At 42.8% G+C, this 20166-nt stretch overlaps 1 protein-coding gene across 1 annotated transcript; it reads right to left on the bottom strand.

The window, feature by feature from the left end:
* Window positions 1-14378: 14378 nt before the first annotated feature.
* LOC143260169 (uncharacterized) lies at window positions 14379-16293 on the bottom strand. The gene is made up of 3 exons (XM_076524887.1): window positions 15749-16293; window positions 15207-15681; window positions 14379-15062 (listed from the first exon to the last, which is right to left on the bottom strand). Exons 1-3 carry the CDS (start codon window positions 16291-16293, stop codon window positions 14379-14381), a joined length of 1704 nt encoding a protein of 567 aa, XP_076381002.1.
* Window positions 16294-20166: the final 3873 nt, after the last annotated feature.

Here is a 20166-nt window from a genome sequence, read left to right as displayed (position 1 = left end):
GTTAGTGTTTTATTTACCCATTTACTATGCTTTTTCTCCTTTTGAACTCTCATTTTGAGCACTCTATCATATTTTTCTTCTATACTTGTAGTTTCAATTATTGCAGGTACCGTTAACTCTTTTTCTTGCATAGCCAAAAAGAAATATCTGATCCATTCCAAACAACTTATGGAGCCCACTGAAAAAGTATTTCTATAGAAATCATACATTCGTTTATAAGCAACACTAGCTGCTACACTTTGGTGAGTGAAACAATCAAGTGTTTGTCTACCTTTTGTTAAGATGTCTGAATTAGTATGCAAGGCATGTTCCATGGTCCTTTCAACACAACTGTCTATGGCTGAAATGTTATTTTGGAGAAATATCATGGCCATTTTCTTCAACTCGTCCGGCATAAAATTTGCATGAGTCTCATTCATCGGAAAGTCACCATCCTCTACCTCCCAATTTAATCTCTCAATATTGTATCCATTAATCTCCAACACTTTGTTACTCTTTTTCTTGTTATATGCAAAGCTCGATTGACAGTCTCAACAACTTTTGGTCCCTGGGAGCCATAACCGTGGGGTGGTGTGTTCGTATAGATATATAAACCACTTATCAGTCCTAAATTGTTTGTTAGTTGATCAATTGGTGTTTTGCAGGAAAGATGAAATTTGTGTTGGGAAATCTTGTTGACTAGTCCTGCTAGAAAAAAAATCTGAGCCCGGGGTTTTTTTTACGGACGATTTGAAAGGTGGTGCATTGGTAGCTATGGAGTTATTCTGTTTTTTTTTCTTGCTACCTCCATTTCTTCGGCCACCTGCACCGGATTGTCAGCAAAGGCCGAGATAGAAACATTTTCGTCACCCATCATAACGCCCTCCGTTGTCTCGTCTGTGGTCTTCATTATATGAGTCGGCTATGATGCTAAAGGTCTGCTTGACCCCTCTGTTCAGGACCAGTCATCGTACATGTCCCTAATATACTTTCTGATGATTGCCGGAATGCCCTTAAGCACCAGCCTATTCTCCTTAGCTGAATGGGGGACGGTATCAAAGGCTTTGGCTGTATTGATGATAGTCACCACGTCACCTGTTTTCTCTTTCGTCACTCTCATGACCCTGGCCAATATGGAAATGTTAAGCTTACAACCATCCTTTTTTTTGTGAATCTCTTTTGTCTAGTGCTGTTCGTAATTTTGGTTCGTAATATTTTTTCTAGTGGGCGAGAAAATATCCTACCCAGTAGCGATTCTATAGCAATAAGCCGCCGGTTTTGCACATCTTTAGAATCTTTACCTGGTTTTGGTATGAGAGTGGTTCTACCCCCCCCCCCCCAATTGTGTTGTGTAGGATCCGAACTGCACTAATAGGTTGTAAAACTTGACCAGGGCATGGAGGAGTGAGCAACATACTCGTCCCAGAGGTAAGATGGTCTGCCTAGCCCGCAGCAGCATACGTTACGATTGGAAGGGACAGTCTGCGGTACACATATATAGTACGCATGGCCCGATGTCTCAATCCCCAGTTCGACTTGGCAATCTTTGCTAGCGTATTCAGCGTTCGCACAGACTTAGCACTCAAGTACTCAACATGGGAATGAGTTTCCAGTCCGTAATCGAAGTACACATTATGATACCTCACGGAATCTTTCTTGGCGATACTCCGATCACCTACTTTTACAAAAGGCAGCGTTTCTCTATTGAACTAGCCTTTCAAGAACACCACCTTGGTTTAGGCTGCAGACATCGACAATTTTTGCTGGTCGCACCAGCGAGAAATGATGTCCGCCACCAATTGGAGAATGCTTTCTAGATCTGCACTGTTATTCGCGTAGACCAGGACGAGCAGATAGTCTGCATAGGCTACGAGCCCGCAAGAAGGCCCGGTGTTCGATAGGAGACGCAAAACCTTATCGAAGATTCAGTTCCCATAGCTCGCACCGAGAATCGATCCGTGTGGACAACCTTTGTTGACTTTCTTCCTCATTGCGTTGAGTATGCTCGGCCACCAGACATTGTCAAAGGCTTCAGCGATGTCGAAGAGCAGACCCATGACATACTTTTCTTCACGACTGGACACAAGCTCCCTCAGCTTTACCACGGCATCAGTCATGGATCGCTGCGGCCTGAATCCATATTGCTGATCGGAGGCGTAGTCTGGGTGCCAGAACAAATTAGTTAATCGCATCACGATCAGCTTCTCCAAGACTTTACCTACTACCGAGAGTAAGCAGATTGGCCTGTAGGACTGCGTCCTAGGTCTGTCAGTCCCTTTCAGTTTCGTAATAATGGACCTAAATTTCCATCTAGCAGGAAAGATTCCGTGTTCCAGGCATCCGTTGTAGAGTCGGAGGAGTTCATGGCGGATCATTCGACTCGAGCGTTTTGAAACCTCCGGCTCAATTCGGTGAAGGTCCAGATACTTTCCGCTCTTCAGTCGGGTTGACCGCCGCGCTAAGCATCGAGTGAGTGAAAGGAGTTGCGTTCTCTCTTACCGGCGCGGAAGCAGCTTCCCTCCTGACGCGCACATGATTCAGAGAGTCGTTCTCGGTCGAGTCGTCTGGAATTAGCGGTGGAGTCCCAGTCTGTCGTGAAACCCAGGGCAGTACGAATGTTAGAGACGACTGCGCCAATGGTCATCTTCTGCCTTGTGATCTTATACATAACGACGCAAGGTTCTAGTAGCTCTAATAGCGGCTTTGTAGGTCTTTCTCTGTTTAAGATACTCGGTCCTCGTGGCCACCTTCTGCTTATCCGAACATGCCTGATTCTGGGAGGCTCGTCTAAGTTTGCGGACTCGCCTCTTCTGTCTTGTCAAGTCTGCAGTCCAACATGGGACGGATTTTGAGTGCCATCGCTTGGTTGGCATTGAGGAATTACACGCATGGATGATCGTCTTTTGATCTTCTGTGCATGATGTTCGACTTCCCCTCTATTCAGTGGAACTGGGGATAGATTCCTCTTGCATTACAGCAGCGCCTTATCGGACTTGTTTGCGCTTTCGAGCCGGTATCTCGGTTTCGTCAATGCCTATCTTCAAAGAAAACTCTATCACTTGGTGATCACTAGTCTTCAGATCCTTGCGGACTTTCCAACCTCGCACTTTGTCGCATACATCAAGTGTAGCTAGTGTGACGTCGATGTAAGACTGTCCACTAGGGCTGGAAAACGGCTGAGCGTTTCCAGCCTCGTTCAAGACAACCAAGCCATGGCTCACGATAAACTCTTCGAGTTTACGGCCTCTCGCGTCCGTCTTCGCGCTACCCCACAGGGTTGATTTTGTGTTGACGTCGGCAGAGATAATGACTCGGCTGTGCCTCAGTGCATTAAGAGCTCTCCCCAATCGTGCCAGACCGGATTCAACTTCTTCAGAGCATTGGAAGTACTGGCTGATCAGAAAGAAACTCCCAAACGAGCCTGAAATGCTAGCACAGGATATATTCGTGTCGCAAAAGTTAGACACCTTAACCACGGTTAGATCCGGGTTTCTGATCGCTATTGCAGCCATCTCCGGATTACCTGCCGTGATCTCGGATGCCTTACCCGGAAGTTGCTTATCTTGCGAAGCGATATCAGGGATTTTGGTCTCGTTTATTAGATTTCTTAAAGTAACGTTTTTTTATCTCGGTATAATATTGTAGAGAGCGAGAGAGAGGGGATTCAGCGGTTTTTCTCTCTCTTGCAAAAACGATGTTCCTCGCGCGCGTTAAGGAAGTGTTTTTGGAGAGAGACGGTATAATATTGTAGGGAGTTAGAGAGAGAAAGAGAGAGAGAGGGGATGCAGCGGTTGTTCTCTCTCTTGCAAAAACGATGCGGACAGAGAGAGAGAGATGTATTTTTTCCACCTTGCAACGGTTTGTTGCCACATCCTTTCCATGATTAGGAAGTCTCCTTTCCCCAGTTTTTTCTTTGCAGTAACGATGTGGACAGAGAGAAAGAGACATTTTTTTCTCTCTCTCGTTTACTGTTTTTTGCATATTTGCCTTTCCCTCTGCAGCGAACATTTTATTCGCTACTGAGTTGGGAATTGATATGGAATTTGAAAGTGTCATTGTTGCAATCGTTTGCAACGTCGAAGAAGTTTGTGGTTTTGTATCCGGAGAGACTCGCGGATGCTTTACCCGGAAAGTCGCTTGCGAAGCGATATCAGGATTTTGGTCTCGTTGAGATTTATTAAAGTAAGGTTTTTTATCTCGGTTTTTTTCTCTTGCACCGCATTCTCTTTTGCAGCAGTTTCGCTATCTTGCAACGATATGGATGGAGAGATGTATTTTTCTACTTTATCGTTTTGGAGAGAGAGTGAGATGGATTATAACGATGTGAGAGAAGTGTATGTGTGCATGTTAATAAATAGACGAAGCCTAATGCGGAGCAAATCAAATCGTTGTGACAAAGTGAGCACGCACCTTCTACTGAAAAATATTTTAACATATGTCAAAAGTTGACTTTATCATTGATATGGATGAATTAAATATCCATAAAAATATTTTTTTGTAAAGAAATGGCGATCGCGAACGTGCCCACAGGCTACGCTGCCCGCTATGAGTTTGAATTAGACGTCCAATACAGCGATTTGAGCGATGCTGACAGGAAATCTGCATGGTATGTCTCGAGTTTTATACACGGGATTCCATTCAAAAAATTTTCCGGGCAAGATAATTATAAACAAAAACACATTGGAATGTTAGTTAAACTTTTTATTCGCGGTTTCAAGGATCCCGTAATCGCGTATAAGGGGGGTCATATTGAGAGGGATTTGTTAAGCCAAATTGGCGTGCGACATGTGAATTTAGAATCTTTTGGTTGCTCCAAATTCGAAATTTTAGCCGCGGACCCGAAGTATGGGCCAATAGACCCACCATGCAGGCTTCATTGTTGGACATCTAATTCAAACTCGAAGCGGAAGGAACCTCAATAGTGTGCTCTCAGTGAGGTGCGAATCTCTTTCGCAATTGGTACCAGCAAGGTAATCTTTTTATTTTTCATTCTTTATTTTTTTTATTTTTTACAATTATTTTTATGGTGCATTTTTTGTAGAAATAGAGCGAAAGCCGTAAGCCTGTGTGCACTCCTCAGCGAGGTGCGAATCTTTCGCAATTGGTACCAGCAAGATAATTTTTTTATTTTTTATTCTTTATTTTTTATTTTTTACAATTATTTTTATGGTGCATTTTTTGTAGAAATAGAGCGAAAGACGTAAGCCTGTGCGAATCTTTTTTTGGTCGAGGTGATATCCTCGGGAGAAAAAATTGTAACAACGTGCCGATCGGTGTTGATACGATGGATGAGAAGAGGTATGTATAATAATTGTTATTTAAAAAATTAAAATTAATTTTTTAAATAACGATTATTTTTTAATTAACAGCGTCTTCTTGAAGAGGAGGAGGAGGAGGAGGAGGAGAAGGCTTGCGATTGCCATCAACGGCTCAGTATCACTGTGCCCTCAGCGAGGAGCGCGTCTTTTGGAAGTAGTTCATGGAAGGTAACGTATTTTTTTCCTTTTTTAGTTACTATTATTTTTCATTTCCATGGTACCTTTTTTTGCAGAAAGAGATAATGATGGATTATCGACGCGAGGAGGATAGGCTTCGAAGTTTTGAATTTTGACTAATTGAATATATTCAGCCGGAGGAGCTTGCAGCCGCAGGATTTTACTATCTGGGGTAGGACGATTTTGTCGCATGTTTTGCATGCGACATCGAATTGCATCGGTGGCAGCATAACGACAAGGCTATGTCGGAGCATCATTTCTGGTCAAGAAATTGCCCATATGTACTGGGGAGAAATTGCGGCAACGTGCCGATCGGTGCTCATCCAACAATCATTTCAATATCACTACCACCATCAAGAAGCGGTGTGGACGAGTGCGGTATCTACGATTATACCATGGATGAGAAGAGGTGTGTATAACAAATGTTATTTTAAAGAAATTAAAATTTATCTTTATAGGACTCTTGAAATTTCGCGCACATGTCGTAGAGCAACGCGTATTTATCCTTTTCGAAATCGATGTCTAAATCGTCGTAGGGATACATTTCCGAGTTCAAGTAAAGTCGAATATTGGATAAGAAGCAGGAATCGAATTGGGTAGCGTTTTTCTTTAAATCATTTTTCCTTTCGGTTTGTGTGCGAATATCACGTATCGCGGTTTTTCCATTTGCGGAGCCGTTTTTATCGCCCACGTGTGCTTCGTGGTTGTTTGCAGCATCGGATATTCGTACAGTTCCCACGAACGGAAACTCATGCTGATCGATCTTTCGCTCTCAAGAATACGCAGCATCGACAACTTGTGTATTTCGTCCAAAGAAACGTGCGGCATTCTCCATTGAATTTTATGCAAATCCAGGACAGGTTTCACATTGTCGGACCAGCTTCGTAGCGCGTTAGCGTCGTTGCGCGCGCGAATCAAAATCAATTCGTTCCGAGCATTTATTATAACGCGTTTGTAATCTTCGCAGAAGCCTAGCAATGTGTTCATAGGCATACAAAAGTTGAAATTTCGAAAATTCGTAGGCGTTGCAATGAGATTTTCCCTCCGTTGATCATCGTTTCTGTACATCCAGCCCGAGTTGGATAGCGAGTTGGATTTCGTAATGTTCAGACTCACGTAATTCTTCAAGGTCGTCGTTGTACCGGGATTTCTGGACCGATCGATTTCCACTCCGTTCAGTTCGTAACGTATCTCGTCGAACATAAACGCTACCGCATTGTTGTCTAGAGCTACCGTGGTCGATACTCGTAGGTCGATCCTCCAGGTAGGCTGAGTCTTCCCTCCACGTATAGGAAGCTTTTACACGGAAAAGTGTACAAGTCTTGACGTTGATTGGGTATTCTTATCTCATCTTTGTTTCCAAACATTATGTTAGCGTATGGATTGTAGGTGTGCAGGTCGATCATAGTTATTCGATTGTCGAAGATTGGTGCCTCGGAGATGTTCAAAATGTCGTCGGACATGGTGGTGAAGCGAGTTCGATTACTTGGTAACGATGAATCCCAAAGATCGTAGATATTCCACGTTTCGCGCGGTTAGTTTTCTCGTCTTCTTCTTCTCCTTATTGTTGTTGTTATTTCGAAACGGCGCACCGTTTGCTATGTTCGACATATTCGATATCGTATTATTATTATTTTGAATTAACATAACGGTTATGTCAAGGTTATGAGACTGTTCGACGAACGTGCAGCTGTACCGTGATTTCTTCGTTTCGAAAATCAATCAAACGTCCAGACTGGTCCACGATGCGAATTGTTAAATCATCCATTGATCGTGTAACGATTCGAACACGACGACACGTTGGGTGCGAATTCGTGTATCATGTGAACCAGTTTCCCGTTATCGTACGAACCGGTGGTTACGTTGCATTCCATTCGAATAATATTCGTGTTAATGATATTCACGGAAGTGTCCGATACATGCCACAAGTTCGGTGATGGAATGCGATTTCTAGAGAATCCTAGGATAGGACCCACGGTGTCAGGTTTCGTAAAATCTATCTTATATGCACTTTTAATTTCGCTTTTCATAGTGTTGTTGTTCGCTTGTAGGATCAGTGGATATTCTATATCGTTGTTATCTTTGGTTGGAGAAGGACACCGCGCGCTTATGTCACACCTCAAGTAAGCTTTGATCGCCTCCAGTTCGTACGAACCGTCCGGGATGATTATCTCCTCACCCTCGTCACCGAAATAGAATTTATTGTTTCCGATATTTGAACTGATGTTTGGTATCGTGCAGGCCCAGTTCGTAATCAGCATTGTTGGAATCTATAGGCGGGAAGTACTTGGACAATAACACGCTACTTCTTTCCGATAATGTGAACGTGTATGACATTCTTGCGACGAACTATATCAGAGTTCCTCGCAGGAATTTCACACACAATTGCCCGCACACACTTTCGTCGTAACTTTGATAAATCTTGTGATTGTACGAGAGCGCCGCGTTCGGTCCGAAATAACGAATCAATTCGATCGGTGGTCGAAGATCTCCAAAACTATCGGAGTAACTGACTTGCGAACCATGCTTTATATACGCGACCCAGTACGTTCCTGAACCATGACCGCTATCCAGATTCACTATTCCTCGTTCGTTTGCCCATACTTGTTTCGGCAATTCATCGCGCATGAAAACTTCGCGAAACGCGGTACAGGCGATTTTTTACAGACGATTTTCAATTCAACGTCCGTCGTCGAGTTATCTTTTTCCTGTCTTTTGTCTTTTTTTCTTCTTCATTCCTCTTCCACGTTTGTATGGTATGAGATACACTCCGCGACCCTCCATAGCGGGATTGTGTCGTCGCGTTTCTTCCAATTGTTTCTTCGCAGCTTTCGCATCGTTTATCGTTTTGATCACCCCAGCAGCGCCTCCTGTCAACGCTCCCAAAGCTCCCAAAGCAGGTAACAACAGCGGTAGAAAACCGCCTCGTTTGGCGATCGGTAGAATTCTTTTGACACTGTTTCTTCCACCATTCTTTCTCTTTCCTTTAACTGCTCGTCGGTCCTCCTCCTTCTTTTTCTTCAGTTTTCAACAGTTTTTACCAGTCTCTAATGGTATACAGTGCTGTTTTTACCAGTCTGTAACGGTATACAGCGCTGTTTTTACCAGTCTGTAACGGTATACAGAGCTGTTTTTACCAGTCTGTAAACGGCATACAGAGCTGTTTTTACCAGTCTGTAACGGTATACAGATCTGTTTTTACCAATCTGTAACGGTATACAGAGCTGTTTTTACGGTATAGAAGCCCCCGCCGATTCAGTGCGAAAAGTTGAGAGCGCGCAAGAGTCCGCGAACACTATATGCAGTTGTAAAACCCAACGCGTAATAAATTAGTTTTTACCAGTTTTCTTTGGTTCCAAGTTTAATCATTTCCGTCTCCTGTTTCTAACCAGTAGTTGGTATAACCCACCAAGATATATCTTCACCGCTCGAGGTATATCTTTATTTCTTTTCTAACAAAGTTATGAGGCACCCTAATATCAATTTCTCCAAACACCTTATCGTAACCTTAAAGGTTGCCACCCATGTTGAAATAAACATCGGCTGTTCTACGCACCTCATCCTAACCTTAAAGGTAGCCATCCGTTTCGAAATAAACATCGGCTGGTCTACACACCTCATTCTAACCTTAAAGGTAGCCACCCGTGTCGAAATAAACATCGGCTGGTCTACGCACCTCATCCTTACCTCCTTGAAGGTAGCCACCCGTGTCGAAATAAACATCGGCTGGTCAACGCACCTCAACCAAAAATTCCAATTGCATGCAACCTCCGGCCACCCAACCTGCCTGTCCCTCGGCTCGTAACAAGTAAAACGAACGTTATGATTAGTCTGTTGGAGAGTCCGAATGGGCTGCGATTCGCAAACGTGTATGTGTATTCGAAGTCGCTGCGTCAACCAAAGCATCAATACTTGAGCAACTTGCTCTCGTTCGTGGGGGATGTAGGTTATTTTGCCTACTCGGACAACGCGGACGTGATTCCCCCGGCAGATGCTCGACCGAATTCAATATTTATCTTTGACGACGTTGCTTGCTACGAACAGGATGTCATGAGAGAATATTTCGCGATGGGCAGACAGTCGCAATCGTACGCGAGAATACCCAAACATTTGATTCGCGACATTGCGAATCTAGTGATTCTATTCAATCAAGATGTCACAAATCTGCGACATGTTCATCAGGATCATGTGAATACAGATATGTCGTTCGAAACGTTCAACACACTTTGTAGAAGGTGTTGGCGAAACAAGTATGGATTCATCGTAATCGACAAAGACAGCTCTGCGAATCGTGGTCGTTACCGGCGTGGATTTAACGAATTCATCGTGCTGTGATCGGAGGCTCATTTGGACCGCAAGAGTCGTCGGAGTCGTATCGTACCGCTCGATATGCGTCGGTCTAAGGAAAACCGGCGAGCCATGATCACCAAAGAAATAGCCAAGACCAGTGACGACATACGTAAAAAGAGTTTAGCCCTGAAGGTTGGGAAAATGGATACGAAGTCGAACATTGAGACGAAATTACGTCCGATCGTGGAGCCGTTGAAAGAGCTGGTTCAAAATACAGCTACGGAAGCTAACGATAATACAACGATCGTGGATCGGCCGTCGGATCCACAAACGCAGTCGCTGTTCTCTACGAAGAAGGTGGAGAGAAAATGGAACAAGAAGAAGAAGAAGAGGAAGCATGGCGAAGGAGTTTTAACGCCAAGGATGCAGTTGAAGAAGAAAAAGAAAATATATTCCTCTGTTCCTACCAACGATGACATCGACTGTGTTGTATGACAACGGTAACGATGACGAGGACGACGATGACGATGGCAACGACGGTGGCAACAGTGACGATAACGAAGCGGGTGGCAATAAGGCGCTCGAACCGATACCTACGATACTTTCGACGCAACAGGAGAAAACTTTCGAATTGTCTCCAACGGCTACAGCATCTTTGGAATCATCGGTGAGACACATTTTGAAAAGTCCTGAAACGCACCGCGACGAATACGAACATTTGTTCAACAATCTTGCACAATTTCTTTAGCGGACCACCGAAAAATTTGGACAACGTGTACGGAGTGTATTTTCACAATGACAAACTGATGCTTGGAAACACCACGTTTGATGTTGAAAGCAACGACGATATCGTTATCAATAAAATTAGGTACAAGGGAACTCCAGGTCTCTACAAATTGATATACAAAAGAATACCCGACGAGATTCTGTACACCGAGATCGATAAGAATATTTACAGAAACATTCTCATCGCTACGCGTGCGCATCAACGAGGTAACCAGATAATGGGGAATAAGGGTTACAAGTACAAAACTATCATAGGGACGATGTTTTCTACGTTGCGCGGAAAAGGTATAGAAAAGGTATAAAAATTCCAACTGGTCACGATAACGAAGTAATATCCACATAATCGAAGAACTTCGCGAAGCCGGATTGATTATAAATTAAATAGTTTGATACTCGTTACTGCAGTAATGAATGAAATGCCTGTTGATAAATTTAACAGGTGGTTGGATAGAACGAGCATTCGTTGGAATTGCTGCGAAACCAATCAAACGATATTCGTGGACGAAAATTGGAACGATAGATTTACAAATATTGAGTTAAGACTCGACCACGATTATCGACAAATACATCAGATTAAACAACAACAAGAGCTGCTCGAAACATCGTCGAAAGAGCAGAAGATAATGATTGAACCGAGAAACGTGAAAAATGTTGCGGCAGCAGCAGCAACCGAACAAACCTCGGTAGCATAAAGTTAAACGAAGAATTCATTCATCTTTCGTTTTGAAGCGACCGCGAACCCGATAAAGCAAGAGAAAGAGAGAGAGAGAGAGAGAGAGAGAGAGAGGTATCAGTGGTAATCATGAGCGATGAGAAAGTAAAGTTGGTGAACGAACTGCATGCTCCAGCGAGGCGCTTCTTCCCACGCAGGCGAGTGATCGTGCGAGGACTTCACGGTCTTTGGCAAGCCGACATCGTCGAGGTTCAACGATATGCTAGAGATAATAGAGGACATCGATACATTCTCACAATAATCGATGCATTTAGCAAATATGCTTGGGCAGTCCCTCTGAAAAGTAAAAATGCCAACGACGTGTGCAAAGCTTTCGCGTCGGTGTTGAGAAAGTACGGTAGAATACCGAACAAATTGCAGACCGATATGGGGAAAGATTTCTACAATAAAGATTTTCAAGAATATCTGAGAAAACATAACGTCAAACATTATTCCACGTACAGCACCATGAAAGCATCCATAGTCGAGCGATTCAATCGTACGCTGAAGAACAACGTGTGGAAATTCTTCTCGTTGAGCGGAAAGTATCGATGGATCGACGAGCTTCCCGCATTGATAGAAAATTATAATAATCGAAAACCACCGTCCACAGCAACGTTAAGATCGCCGGTCCTGCGAAATTCAATGTTGGCGACTACGTGCGCATAAGCTCGTAGACGACGGAAGTATTTAGGATCATTGCGATGAAGCGAACCAATCCCGTCACATACCTGTTGACCGACTTGAAGAACAGACCTATCGCCGGGGGATTTTACGAACACGAGATGAGCGCTACCAAGTATGCCGACGTGTATTTAGTGGAAAAAGTATTGCGTAGAAAAGGAAATGAAATAAACGTAAAAGGATTCATCTCTCCCACACTTTCAACGATTAGCTTTCCACACGATTGAATCTAAACATAGAGCTAGCACAGTGTGTTCACAATCGATTAAACAATTTTGTTGGAACGATTCGTTTGCGATAATCGCGGCAGCGTAATTCTTATTATTACTATTCTCGATACTTCTTACAATATCGACGAGCTTTACGAATCTATCCCGAATTTCTGGAATATTTTCCAGTAACCATGAATGCATATGATCGATGCATAACTCTAATATGTACAAATTATACATCGTCTGTTTGGTAACATAGATCGATGTAGGAAAATTGAACAACTTGACTAGATTCATTTCATTAAAATTAACTATCTGTAACGATAAATTCTAGTCGATTCGTTTCTCCTTCTTGTCCGTGTCGAAGCAACTGTTTATATAATCTCTAGTTTTTATCAGCAGTTTCCACGTAGACATCGAAAAAGAAATCTCTGCTCTACGATTGTCCCACAAGATGAATTCGATGCTCATATTTTCATCCACTCGCACGCAAATTTCGAGGAACTTGAAATAGTTGCCAGCTATGGAGTATCTTCTACCCAAGATTCGCGCGTTGCATCGTATCGGCAGCTGCTGCTGCTGAAACGTTCGTTTCATTGGAGTGAAGTGTCTATAAAAAAACGACATTACCTTCATAACTCGTAATTCCTTCTACCCAAAGGAATGCTTTTTACTTACCCATAGTTTTTTCGTTTGTTTGCACCACCACCGTCGTCGTCATCGTCGTTGAAGTTGTTGTCAAATCCATTTTTTTACACAAAATTATCGGTTTGATTTAACATGGTATGTACGTATATAATAATAACACCGATGAATGACTGTGCAATGAGCTGTCTGTAGAACGCAGTACTCGCTGTTCGCAATGTTTGAGTTTTTATATGCAATTATCCAACCATTTTGCCTCCCCTCCCTACACACAAGACTAAGAAGCGTATACGTCCCCGTTCCACTCGTATAAATGAGTGCGCGCGCAACTTGGAATTCGTCAGATGGAGGAAAAGTTGGATGAGATCATGGAGTAGTAACCGTTTTCTCTCTCCTAGCGATATCGTAATGTCCCCAAAGAAGAGTATAGATCGAATTACTGGTAATGTAGCGTTTATCGTCGTACGGACTCAGCGCTAACTTCATCTGCGATATCGAATACACGCTACGCTTTACAGATTTTATCAATTTAATGCAAACCGACTTTTCCAAGTGATCGTAAAGGCATGCCATAGTCGTCAAAAGTTATACTTTTGATCTTCGCGTTGGTCCTAATTCCTTTAATTTTTTTCACATCGTTTTTGTTCTGTACCTGAATCGGGTACATTTTCGAGCGAAGACCCACAAACTCTGTCATGATTTTGCCCCTGTTCTCGTCCTTCATCAATCCGATGACTTTGTTGTTAGCGATTGGAACACCATGCGCGTTGTCTCTATCATAATTGCTGGTATCGTGTCGGTCAATGTCACGTTTTATCGTCTCGTACGCATAGTCACAAGCAATCCGATAAATCAAACTATCCGTGTCCGTGTACAAAATTTTCAAAAAGTCGTACAAACGTAATTTCGACATGTCCAACACCGACATGCCTATGTAAACGGGTTTATAAAATTTAATGGAAAGCTGTTTCATTTGAATCACAATAAAATCCTCGGAGAATACGGTACATCTGTGGAAATTTGGTCGGGATATTAAACGTTCTGCACCATGTCGACCGCTTCATCGCGAGAGCAACACCACGTTCACGCGATCTCTCACGTTCTCCATCGTCTTTCCGAAAACCGCGTTGTTCATCAGTTTAAACAGATTCCTCGAGAAATCAGTGTTCGCGCTGGCGCACAATCTTGCGTTTAAATCTATGTAAGCACGTAACCAGCTCGATAGCTTCCAGTATCCGATGGATTCCCTTCAATTTTAAATTATGCCTCAAACGTTGCTGGAGGTATCGATAATGGAGAACGTAACGGGTCTTGTCGCTAACCGTTGCTAGCAATTTCTTTTGCGACGCTCTAACTTCGTGAATCGGACAAAACGGAAAATCCGAGTGAGAATTGTGAATTGCCTGGTAGTACTCCAAGTCGACCTCTAAAATGTATCCGACGGGGCTGACGATAGGCACGGATTCGACGTTGAAATCACTCGCATCGTCGACCCATCGGAAACCTCTGTGCGGCAAAGGTTGCGACATGGCCCAACAAATTATTAACGTTGAAATACATCAGATAGGTGGACGATTAGTTCCAATCGTACATCGACATGTACTTGTTATTCGCGCGCGCGTAACGATGCGAACATTGACTCAACCCACCCCGTAATCCCCGCTCCACGAACAAAAGCATGTCCATGTCGGTGAGCATCGCGTCCCACGCGAAACCGGGCAACGTGTAATAATGCGCTGGATCGAGGCTGTAATTATCGAGCGACATTTCGCGAAAATTTTCAAACACGTTCGCCAACAACAGCACGTCTACTTTCAAGTACAGGTCGCTGTACTGCCCTAACGTTTGTATGTTGAAACGTGACCAAACTTCGCTCGCGTGGCGGTAGTCGACATCGGATATCTCGCTGTCGTATAGCTCGCTGTAAAATGCTTCGCGCGGCGGTAAACGGGTGTCGCTTAATTTATCGTATGTCGCTACGTAGTCGTACGGGAAAACACCTTTCCTGGTTAGCAGATGGAAATCGTCGTCACAAATTTGCCCGAATTGATTCCTCAAGATCCGCAAATCGCTCTTGTCAAGAGACGACGACAGCTTGTCCAGACTGGAGTTCAAAAACTTGAAGGAATCGACGAATCGGAACTTTATATGTTTCTTCCATGATTTGCCCACGTTCTTCGCGTGTTTCGTAAAAGAAATGTAGTTCTCTTTCGTAAGAGGTAGCACATCTATTTTACCTTCGAACGCGTTAGCTAACTCCTTGATGATGAAGTGTGCGTCGTAGCAGGACAAGTTGTGAAAAAACACCGGAACCACGAACGAAGAACGATAGCCCAAATTGCAATTGTTGTGTGCCGGACCACGATACGCGCCCGTGAAATGACAATGATCGCGCACTCATACGTCACGATCGCCTAACGGTTCTTCGCACACGTGGCAATGCGTGGCGGTATGGAATTCCGAAATTTGCGCGACAGTCATTGTAGCCATCGGAACCGCCCGATCGAACGCCGGCTGCAATTTAAGGCTCAACTTGTAAAACTCCGATGCGAACCACGCGATACAATCTTTCTCGTTGCGATAAGTCCGATACTCGCACAGGGAGCTATCGTATCGACAATGAAGGTAGTAGCCTACACTGAAGGCACGGTGATGCTGATATCTGCGACAAGTTCCATGACCTTGATCTTTCTGTTTCTCCAGCAGACATTCCAAGTCTGCGTAGATAACGAACGGTGCCGGTTTCTTATACGCGTGGTTCTTGAACTTCAGCCACTTGTCGTCTTCCGTCGGAAGGATCAAAGCGCATTCGTTCATTCGACCGCAGTCGACGACGTGAATGTCCAATTTTTCCTGCGATCTGAAATATTGCAGACACCTGGAAGAGAAAGCCATGCTATAATTTTCTTCTTCGAAACAAAAATAAATTCGAGTACAGTACTTACCGATTGCAAATATACTTATGATGGTGCGTGCTGAGCTGGGATGAAACATGACGGGATAAATTCCTTATACTGACGTAATAATTCCACAAATTTATCGTATCCTGTAGAAACAACAAATTTGCGTGTTTCTCCCGTTTCCTCGAGGTTGGTTGCAATGTTTGACAGCTTTCTCGTTTCCTATCCCATTCGAACACGTTCACGGAAACGTCGTTCGCCTCTTCGAACTTCGGTATGTCTTTGAACGACACCGGCATTTGGAATCCCTCGGTACGGAGCACATCGCTGTCATGCAGATAGGATGATGCGCGATACGAATGATCTACATACAGACTTGACACCACTGCCCAAAAGAAACACGCGTCGTCCTTACTGTTCACGTTGACGACGACTCTCTTCAGTTGCACTGCTCGGGGCACGGGTATCCCGCAACCTACTTGCAACGGTTGATACTTGTTAGAATTCACCATCAAGTGCAAGATCTTCGACAACGCCCACCCGCTGTCCCGTTCTTGAAACTCCTGGATCGAGGCCAGAAGCGTAGGCATAAGATCTTTCGCGTATCAGTGACGTAGATTGGACGATCGGATTTCGCGTTTTAAAACTTTTCACCGAAACCTCGTCGCGCAACACAAATTTCACCTCCAATACCACGTTCACTTTCAAAAACGAATGAAAAAATAACGCGGATCGATATGTTCGACGTTGATCACGATGCCGGTCGATATGCGATTCTGAAACGCCGACTCGATGTTCTCCCAACGAAGAGTCGATGCTCTCGCGCCAACGCTTCCGTACAAACCTCTGCCAACGCGAGACGAAAACCGATGACACAGCGCGGCGTTCAGTGTTTTCATGCGACACACGATCGATAGTAAGCTCGATTTTACACTCGTGGATCCTCGGTTTATTTTCTCGATGTTCATGTATTTTCTACGCAACCGCAAACACTCGATGTACGATTTCGTCCATTCGCGATACTCGTCGACAGTTCGGATCTACGTCGACATACGAGTCAATAATTCTAACATATCCTTGCACACTTGCGTCATCTTACGAAAATTTGCTTACGAAGCAAATTTTTCAATTTCAATTTAACGTCTTCGGTTAAATTACCAGTTTTAACAAATTTAACTAAACTTTGCATCAACCAACCGTTGCGACTCTCTCCCATCCCGATGGTATCTAGTATCGCGTAAACGTTGCACGAAAGAACGTTGCAATATCGGCTAAAAATCCGTTCTGTCGAATCCGAAAAATTATGAACACCGTGTTCAAGGACGGCATGCTCGCGATGGATATTGCAAACGAACAAACTTCCATAACGATTCGCGACTGAATAGCGAATTTAGCGAAAGAAAATTCAATAAGATGAGAAAACTGACACCGTGAGAAGATAACGCGTCCGAGAGTCATCCGGGATTCGAAACCGCAAAAATGCAACCGCCGATGGCATATCGCGGTATCTTAGATATAGTTTACATTACCGTCGGTACGCGCTGACGGAACCGGGCGGAAACGTAAGCTAATATTTTCGAATCTCGATCCAAAGTAAACTATAGATTAATTTTTGTCCGAGGCTAAAGTTTCTTTTTTCAACAACCTATTGGGATTAGGGCTTGGATTCTTTCTCAAATAAATATGTTATTAAATCTTTTACTTTTACCCCTCTCTATCTCTCTCAAAAATGCGCGCGCGATAAGAAAACGCTAGATAGTTAAATTTCGACGAATCTACCCCTCTATCTCAATCCAAACGAAATGTGAAACCACGCGTCGTTCATAGCGGACCGTGCCGAAGAGAGAGAAACCGTTGCGATGCGGCTACACCTCTCTCTCACACTCCAAAAACCGCGCTTCGTTCATAGCGGACCGTGCGGAAGAGAGAGAGAGAGAGAAAGAGAGAGAGAGAAACCGTTGCGACACGTCTACACCTCTCTCTCACACTCCAAAAAACCACGTTTCGTCGATGACGAAAAACGATCGAGCGGCAGAGAGAAACCGATACGATGTGTCTATCCCTCCCTCTCACTCCAAAACATCTCCTACAATGTAAAAATGCAAGCGCGATAAAAAACGCTGCATTATTAAATTTCAATAAGACGAGAAGACCGCTTTAAAAACGTGTCCAAACTCGTTACAGATGCTGTTGAAGAGAGAGATAAACCGTTGCGATGTGTCTACACCCCCTCTCTCTCTCTCACTCCAAAACATCTCCTACAATGTAAAAATGCAAGCGCGATAAAAAACACTGCATAATTAAATTTCAATAAGACGAGAAGACCGCTTTAAAAACGTGTCCAAACTCGTTACAAATGCTGCCGAAGAGAGAGAGAGAGAGAGAGAGAGAGAGAGAGAGAGAAACCGTTGCGATGCGGCTACCCCTCTCTCCCTCTCTCTCTCTCTCTCTCACTCCAAAACATCTCCTACTATGTGAAAATGCAAGCGCGATATAAAACGCTGCATAATTAAATTCAATAAGAACAGAAGACCGGTAGATAAGCGACTATCGATAACGCGTACGAAATGCAAAACCGCGAGACTCCCCCCACTACGGAGCACGCCGCGGCCCTTCCCCCTCCACACCTACCTGCGCTCAAGGCCACACTTCCCCCTCCATACCCACCAGCGCTCATGGCGGCTGGATTCCCCTCTCTTGCCCCGCGGTTTGACTTACCCCTCGAGCACAGTGGCTTAGAACGTTACTAGCATTCCTACTCATGTTAGAAAATATTTATTAAAATGTGACGAGGAAGATAAAAGGAATGGTACCGAAATAAGGAATGAACCTGGAGGATTAATTTTGTATAGTAACTGAACTATGACTGCAGAAACCCGTTACCTCATTCAGGGATGAAGAATGATTATTCCAACTGAACCACCTCACATAAAATACATCGTGCGTAATATTATATCATACATCATGACGAGGGAGCAACAACCATATAGGTAAGTACATACTTGTTCATATAATGGTAAACAATTTTCAACCAATTTGAAAATATGAATTATTTACAAATTAATTTTTTTTCTAGTTGAATTGTTGTTAGAAGATAGCGGGAAACTATCACCTTTTTGACCACGGCAATTCCAAGGATGATATGCAACGGAACGATTTAATGCAAAATACTATTTTCCACTTACCTAATTATACACTATGTCGTTGAAGATTTTAATGCTATATATATTTAATGTTGATATTAATGTCAATATAATTTTATATATAATTTAGAATTTTACTTATGTAATCGCAATAACGATGGAATCGAATGAATTTCATATTAAATATTGAATGAATAAATGTACATAATCGAAATTATATCGTGATCGATTTTATTTTAATCGGAAATACCTGTCCAATCTATATCGCGCGCACTGTCAGCAATATGTAAAATAAAAGATCGGTGTTAAAAATGTTAAAATTTAAAAAAGTTATCTCATTGTATTATGGAATTTGAGTCAAAGAAGTCGCGGCACACGTGTTCACTGACTTCGTAGAATATCGGCTTAGAGACAAAATCAATGAATTAGAGGGCCGTAACAATGTCGCAACCATTCAGATTGTATTACCCTTGGACCATATGTGGTCTAAGATATTGTCAATGGGGTGAGAACCTATGTACAGTATACAGTGTACAAGGATGTAGCGAGATTAATTGCAGAAGTAAAAATATGATTCTACATGTTATATATCTTAAATAAAATGCATAGAATATTTGTATGCAACATGTATAAGCATTTTTCTAATAGAATTTTAGTTATAAAATAGAAAGCAAATGTGAATTTATTATAAATCGAGATCGTAACCATAAGTACTGGACAGTGAATTGTATTCTAATATATGTGGTCCAACGAATGGTCCTATTAGAGAGAGAGAGAGAGAGAGAGAGAGTGAGAGACAGAAAATGAAACTCGTGTCGGACGAAACTACTTGATATTTTATGATAGGCAGCGGTCAATATGCCGTTATATATTATTGTGTCGAACAATATTATAAAGGGGGGCCGCGAGGCTTGATGAATCACGTCTTTTAGTACTTTGAAATACATTTCGGATTCCGATCCCGCATCTTTTAGGGAGAGATTACTGTATTTGCAATATTGACTGAATCACAAATGAAGTTTACTATAATACCAACTTTTGTTTTATACTTTTAATACCTTTTCTTGCGTAAAATTATTTCCTTTCAAATTGTATTATCAGTTCATTAATACCCTATGTTTTTATTATATTACTGGTATTTTCATTATCGTAATTTTCGAAGATTATTATTATTATTTTCGTGAAACCCTTTTAGTTTGCTCGCAAATAGTGTTAATATTGTAGTTTTAATTTTCATCTTTTATACTTTCATCTTGAAAAAGTCAATAATCTTAGACTATTTGCAAATATCCAACTATGGATCTCTGATCAAAGAGTTAT

The sequence above is a fragment of the Megalopta genalis genome, chromosome 10, assembly GCF_051020955.1.
Source record: "Megalopta genalis isolate 19385.01 chromosome 10, iyMegGena1_principal, whole genome shotgun sequence".
NCBI classification, from domain to species: domain Eukaryota; kingdom Metazoa; phylum Arthropoda; class Insecta; order Hymenoptera; family Halictidae; genus Megalopta; species Megalopta genalis.
Note: the sequence above shows the minus strand (reverse complement) of the source record. Positions and strands in the feature narration are given on the sequence as shown.

Excerpts from the sequence above, each read along its gene's own strand:
- LOC143260169 (XM_076524887.1), bottom strand. The coding sequence starts at position 16,293 with ATGCCTACGCTTCTGGCCTCGATCCAGGAGTTTCAAGAACGGGACAGC. Across the intron at positions 15,682-15,748 it reads CATAAGTATATTTGCAATCG|GTGTCTGCAATATTTCAGAT; the intron begins GTAAGTACTGTA and ends TTTCTCTTCCAG. Across the intron at positions 15,063-15,206 it reads AACCGTTAGGCGATCGTGAC|GAGTTAGCTAACGCGTTCGA; the intron begins GTATGAGTGCGC and ends TTCATCATCAAG.